General features: G+C 38.4%; 1 protein-coding gene across 1 annotated transcript in view; it reads left to right on the top strand.

The window, feature by feature from the left end:
* Positions 1 to 7,332, top strand: part of ZYG11B (zyg-11 family member B, cell cycle regulator) — a 75,440-nt gene that overhangs the window by 35,454 nt on the left and 32,654 nt on the right. The window contains exons 5-6 of the mRNA XM_012639497.1: positions 1,186 to 1,362; positions 5,990 to 6,054. Of these exons, the coding sequence (XP_012494951.1) occupies positions 1,186 to 1,362; positions 5,990 to 6,054 (242 nt within the window). The remainder of the gene's footprint in view (positions 1 to 1,185; positions 1,363 to 5,989; positions 6,055 to 7,332) is intronic.

The raw sequence follows: 7,332 nt of genomic DNA, 5'->3' as shown, positions 1-7,332 counted from the left end.
TTTGGCTAATTTCTTTCTATTTATAGTAGAGATGGGGGCTCGCTCTTGCTCAGGCTGGTCTCGAACTCCTGACCTCAAGCAATCCTCCCGCCTCGGCCTCCCAGAGTGCTAGGATTACAGGCGTGAGCCACCGCACCCGGCCTAGATCTCTAGTCTTGATCTGAAATATTCATTCATTCATTCGGAATGATTCAGAGAAAAAATAAAGAATACAGGCAATTCTTACATGGAGTTTTCCTGCAAAGGGAAGCAAAGAAAAAGGTGGTAATTGTCTGAGAAAGTGGGATCAAAAGAGGGCTTTTTGTTTTGTTTTTTAAGCTAGAAATAATAGCTTGTTTGTTTGCTGATATGAATGATCCAATGCAAAACAAAAAATTGATGTAGAAGAGGGGCGAATAGCTGAAGTGATGTTCTTAGGTAGACAAGAAGGGAACAATCTCACTTATAAATGAAGGAATTAACTTTAGAAAGGAGTCCAAAAAGATCATTTATAGTAAAAGGCAGGAAAGTGGCATATGTATGCTGGTGAGGGGGATACATGTGGTGGTGAGAATCTGAAGTTCTTTTCTGATTGCTTCAGTTTTCTTAGTGTAGTTGGAAGCAAGATCTTCAGCTGATAGTGAGGGATGGGGAGGATTTGTTGGGGGTTCGAAGAGAGAGGAAAAGGTAAGAAATAGTTTTCTTTCTCAAGTCATTAGTAGGTATGAAAAATAGAATGATAAAAATTAAAAAGAGACTAAAAAAAGATAAAAAAAATAGTTTTCTAGGACAAGGGTAAATGAATGGATTTTATTGCACTCTAACTTCAGCAGAGTTCTCAAGGAACTGAAGGTTGGGATGTAAAAGTGAAGTCTGCCCACTGGTTTGCTCTATTCAAGCCAGTGAGAATTTATTCACTGCCTTCCATATAACAGGCCCTGTAGTAGGTCTTGGAAATACAAAGACGAGTAACTTGTATAGAAAGGATTTGTTAGTTTTACAGAAAATTCTAGATACAAACAACCGGATACCTGCCTCAGTTAGGTAGGCTATTTGTAAGTAACTGCTATGTCCTAGGCTCTTTGCACATGAGGATGAAAAAGAAACTTAAGACATCTTTCAAATTATAGATCAACAAAGTAATGTTGCTCTGCGAAGAAGGCTTGTATTTATAAGGCGAATTAAGAGGACTAATTTTTTTTCCAGCTTGTGGTCACTGGAATGAGAAACCACCCTATGAATTTGCCAGTGCAACTGGCTGCAAGCGCTTGTGTATTTAATTTAACCAAGCAGGACCTTGCTGCAGGAATGCCTGTCCGACTACTGGCTGATGTGACCCATTTGCTGCTCAAAGCCATGGAACATTTTCCCAATCACCAGCAGGTAAGAATATATGAATTCCCATTCAAATAGTCCTTTTAGTGTCTCCTTCTCCCCATCTCCTACCTCCATATAGTTCTGTTTAATAAACCAAGGATGGAAGTTCAAATACCTTTGGAGGCTGTATAGTAATAATTTTTTTTTTTTTGGCAGGGTCTCACTCTGTTGCTTGGGCTCTAGAGTGTAGAGTGCAGTGGTGTGATCATAGCTCACTGCAACCTCAAACTCCTGGGCTAGAGTGGTCCTCATGCCTCAGTCTCCTGAATAGCTGGGACTATAGGCACGCACCACTGTTCCCAGCTAATTTTTTGTAAAGACAGGGTCTTGCTATGTTGCTTAGGCTGGCCTCAAACTCCTGGCTGCAAGTGATCCTCCTGCCTCAGCCTTCCAAAGTGCTGGGATTACAGGCACGAGCTACCATGCCCAGCCTGTATAGTAATAAATGTGTGGAATTACTGAGGATAGAACAACAGAGAAGTGGAAAACTAGAGAGTACATTTCCTGCCTAAAAGCATTTAAATCTATGTTGGGGAAAATAGGGCAAGCCATAGAAAACTCATCTTCCATATAGATATTGAGTTTGTGGTAATTTCAGCAAATAGACACATAGGATCTGTTCTGGGCTAGGCACTGTCAAATTTTGGGATACAGAAATCAGTAAGATGAATGAGACATCTATTTTCTATCTCTAACAGTATGATAGACCACATAATCTTTCTTATCCTCAGGATGAGTACCAAAAATGCTGCATGAATTATTTTTTTAGGTCATTTGAAATTGAACAGTGAGTTGGCAAGTTAGTGAAAAATACTCAGAGACCTACAACCAAGTAAAAATGGCACCCCAGACTGGTGATTAGATCATTAAAACCAGCTTCCCTCATTTAGGGCAGTTGCCAAAGAAGATGAAATCAAGGCTTTGGTTTTCATGGCCCCTGGAAGCCAGTCAGGCAGAAGACATACCCGTAGCATAAAGCTATGACCCCCCTTCCCCAAAAGGGTGCATCCTTAATAAGAGGGAGTTATAAATAAACCTGCATCTATTAGAGAAACAACAAAAGAATAAGCCCCAAAAAATTAGAAGGAAGAAAATAATAAAGATAAAAGTAAAAATTAATGAAACAAAAAACAAATATACCATTGGATTAAAGGATCAATAATACCAAGAATTGGTTCTATGAAGGTATTTAATAATATTGAAAAATGATTGGCAAAATTGATGAAGGAAAATGAGAGAAGATGCAAATAAACAGATCAGGAAATGGTGGTCAGGGAAATGGGAAGTCATTATATTGAGTTTAGAGTTTCCTATCTGGGGTGATGAATATGCTTGGGGCAATGAAATTGTGGTGATGGTTGCACTACTCTGTGAATATACTAAAAACTGTCAAATCGTATACTTTAAATAGGTGAATTGTGTGATATGTGAATTATATCTCAATAAAGCTGTTAAATATTTTTAAAAAGAACATTTGACCAGGAGTGGTAGCTCACACCTATAATCCCAGGACTTTGGGAGGCCAAGGCAGAAGGATCACTTGGGGCCAGCAGTTTGAGACCAGCCTAGACAATATAGTAAGATCCCATCTCTACAAAAAAGAAAAAGGAAAAAAAAACCAAAACAATTAGCTGGCACCTGTAGTACTAGGTACTCAGGAGGCTAAGGCAGGAGGATCGCATGAGCCCAGGTGTTTGAGGTTGCAGTGAGCTATGATCATGCCACCGCATTGCACTCCAGCCTGGGCAATAGAGCAAGACTGTCTCTAAAAAAAAAAAAAAAGAAAGAAAAGAATGTTCACAAAAAGCACTGTGTATGATGATAATGACAACAAATTGGCATCAGCCTGTGTCTGTGTTTAGTCATAACAACAGAATACTTAAAAACAGTGGATGATGAATGAATTATAACTCTAGACTACAACCTAGATTAATCTCAGTTACAAGTTGGGTATAAAAGAATTGCAGAAGAGTAGATATGTATGATTCCATTTACAGTTCAAAAACTTACAAAACTGTATGGTATATTATTTAGGGATATAAATATGTATTTTTTAAAAAAGCAAGGGATTGTTAAACACAGAATTCAGGTTAGTGGTTCCTCTGAGGGGAAATGAGAGGGAATAGAACGGGGCAAACAGAGTTTGCTAATGGTACCATTGGTGATAGATTCTTTTTCTTAAACTGAGTGGTAGGTACACAGATATTCAGTGTATTGTTATTCCTTATATCCTTGCTGCGTAAAGTGTGTTTTGTTAAACCAGCTGTGTTGGCATCCCCTGCAGGCTTGTAAGTAATGCAGAATCTCAAGATCCTAGACCTACTGAATCATTTTATAAAGATCCCCAGGGATTTGTATACACATTAAAGTTTGAGAAGCACTGCCTTATGCTTACATATATTTTATAAATATTCTTCTGTGTTTATTATTTAATAAAAACATTTTAAAACAATTTTTTTAAAAAGCCCCTGGGAACTCACTGATTAGTTGGAAAGTTGGATATATTGTAAGCTATGATGTAAATTTTCTTCAGCTATTTGAAGTACTTGCCACAGAAACTTGAGAATGATTAATTCTACCAGCTCGATTGGTGTGTGGACAAAGGTGCCAGGCAAGATTTTAAAGGGGAAGTGACATTTGAGTTACATCTTGAAAAATGGATAGGATTTCACATGGGAGAAAAGCAGAGAAAAGCAGAAAAGCAGTGGACGTATGTGGAATGCCACAGGGCATTCCAGGAAGGGCAAGTTGCTTATGACTGGTGCGTAGGATGGGCAGAGTAGGAGGAGGCCAGCGATATCCAGATTAGGGCCAGATTTGGTGAACACCAGCACAGAAAATTCTTGATTACTTGCATATTTCAGGCTGCAGCCCCCAAAATCAAAATTCTAGTTGGGCAGAACTTGAATACTGCAGCAAATGTCTTCATCTTTTCCATAGTTGCCTTTGGTGCTTTTCAGATGCTGTAAGCCATAGATCCAATGAAACTTAACTTGTGTTACCAGTTCAGTTATTAGCTCAGTTAAGTTTAGCATCTTATTGAATTTAGACTATGGGTACCTGTGCTAAATTCTACAACTTTAGATTCAGGAACACATAATATAGCATAGCCTGACAAGTACTAAAAGAGAAATAAGTACTATTGGGAGCCCAGAAGGGGCGTATAGGACAATTTGAAAATTAGGATGGCTTCCTCAAAGATGTAATATCTGCCCCGAGCTGGATTGTGAAGGAAAATTAGGAGTTTTCCAGGTAAAGGAGGAGGAAGAATGGGATTTCCATGCAGAGGTAATTGGAATACTATTATTGCCTCTGTTATTTCCATGGATCCTGAACATACTGTGTTTATTTGGGGAGAAAAGCGGGGGTAAAGGTGGTGAAGGGGGAAAGTTATGCCCCTAATCACTCATCTGCCAGATAACTATTCACATTTTGGGGGTAGGTAAATGGATCCTCAAGCAAAGTCCGGCCTATCACCTTGACCACCTCTGGTGAATATAAAAATTCCTGAGAAACCCTCTTAATTAATTACACTTGTACCTGACTTGTTCACTATCATTCACCTGGGACTTACTACTATTTGTCTTTCTCTGCCATTTTTTCTGTTATATAATCTCTCTACATCTTCCATGAAGCAGAGCAAATAGAATATTTGTTTTATACCTGTTTTTCTATTTTTATTTATTTATTTTTAGAGACCAGGTCTTGCTCTGTTACTCAGGCTGGAGTGCAGTGCTATAATCATAGCTCACTGCAACCTCAAACTCCTGGGCTCAAGCAATCCTCTTGCCTCAGCCTCCCAAGTAGCTAGGTGGTGACGACAGGCGCATGCCACCATGCCCTGTTTTTCTATTTCTTGTCTAGCTTTACATATCCCATTAATCTGACTTTTGCCTTCCCTGATTAAATTCCTGTATAGTAAGTCATCTTTAGATAAGAAATCTTCCAATTGCACAGAGAAACCTTTAAAAATATTAAAAAGCCATTTTTTCCAAATTCAAAAAATTCGTAGTATACAACATAACATTTTTTTACACCCACACCTTAAAAGTTCTTATTTCACTTCATGGGAATAACCTGAACCACCCTTCTGTTAAGGTGGTATACCTTGACTCATTGATGAATTATTCATGTTTTCATTTACTCTTGTTTAATTGTACTAGTCTGAACTTTATTTAAAAGATAGAGCCAACTCTATTAGTCACTCTTTACTTAGAGAAGAATGTGTAGAACACTGGCCCCATGTACTCTAGGTTAGAGTCAGACTATCTTCAAAACAGACTGGCTTAGATTCTTTGAAGCTATGTCACCAGGCAAAATGTTCAGCCATTGTTTTTGCCATCCTCTCCATCTTAAAAAACAGAAAAGACAAGATTACTTCATAAGCCACCAGAAGGGAGGGAGATTAGCTGGAATTATCCTATTTTACATCCAATGGAAAAGACAAAAGTGCAAATAAACTTACGTGAGTCTGGTGGAAGTCAGTCTTTTAATAGTAGGTGGACAGAATAAAGGTTGTAAGAACTAACTGGTGTTTCTTCAGTTTTTTTCCTCTTTTTATAGAAACTGGCTCTGGTTAAAAGATACCAAGTGATATTTTATTTGTGATTTTTTTCTCCCTTTGATTCTTTAGTTACAGAAGAATTGCCTCCTTTCGCTTTGCAGTGACCGGATCCTCCAAGATGTTCCATTTAACAGGCAAGTGACAGCCCTAGAACTTAAAATGGGGCAAAACAGAATTTTAGAAATCTGTCTTGGGTCATTTCTTATTATTTATTTTTAGGATATCCTTGGTGTAAGATTAATTGAGTAGGTAGGAGTGTGGGTTGCTTTATAGAATGCTAAATCTACTTTCTCTAATTTAGTACTTTGATATTCATGGTAGCAGTTGGCCCCTGTTTTAATAATCCTTTGCTTAAGAATTTATATTGGTTGGCCGGGCGCGGTGGCTCACGCCTGTAATCCTAGCTCTCTGGGAGGCCGAGGCGGGCGGATTGTTTGAGCTCAGGAGTTCGAAACCAGCCTGAGCAAGAGCGAGACCCCGTCTCTACTAAAAATAGAAAATAAATTAATCGGCCAACTAAAAATATATAGAAAAAATTAGCCGGGCATGGTGGCGCATGCCTGTAGTCCCAGCTACTCAGGAGGCTGAGGCAGAAGGATTGCTTGAGCCCAAGAGTGTGAGGTTGCTGTGAGCTAGGCTGACGCCATGGCACTCACTCTAGCCCAGGCAAAAGAGTGAGACTCTGTCTCAAAAAAAAAAAAAAAAAAGCAGTCATAGACAACATATAAGCAAATGGGTGTGTCTGTGTTCCAATAAAACTTTACAAAACAGACAGCCAGGTTCACAGGCTATATATAGTTTGCCTACTTCTGATCTGGCCAATGCGCTCTGCTAGAATTGACCTTTGTGGTCAGAGGCTGTGCTTGGTTCATGTCTGTCTCTAGTGCTTGAGTGGATGTTTAATGGATGGATAGATGAATGACTAAATGAATATAACATGAGACAGAATTTTTCATGGAAGAGGTATTGATGGAATGCATTGTGCTCCTACATAAGGAAGGAAAGATTCCATCTGATTGATGATCATTAAAGACTTCTTGTTAGCAATGGCACTTGAGATAATAAAGAAAAAACTAATATGTATGAAGCATTTAATATTGCCAGTAACTGTGCTAAAGTGTTTTGTATATGTTTATTCAGTCCTCACAACAATCCTGTGAAATTTTTACTCTTGTAATCTTCATTTTTACAGGTGAGGAAATAGAGGCACAGAAAGGTTTAGTAACTTGCTCAAGATAATAAGATAATATATAACAAAGGCTAGACTTAAATCCAGACTGACTCCAGAGCCTGCACTTTTTATATCCCTACTATAGTGCTTTGAAGATAAAAATTGGTTGAGTTGTTTTGTGTTGTGGGAACTGCATGAATAAAGGCACAGAGGAAGTTAATAATATTATAATATTAATAAA

This window comes from Propithecus coquereli, unplaced genomic scaffold (genome assembly GCF_000956105.1).
Source record: "Propithecus coquereli isolate 6110/MARCELLA unplaced genomic scaffold, Pcoq_1.0 Scaffold14, whole genome shotgun sequence".
Taxonomy (NCBI): domain Eukaryota; kingdom Metazoa; phylum Chordata; class Mammalia; order Primates; family Indriidae; genus Propithecus; species Propithecus coquereli.
This window is presented reverse-complemented; position numbering and strand designations above follow the sequence as displayed.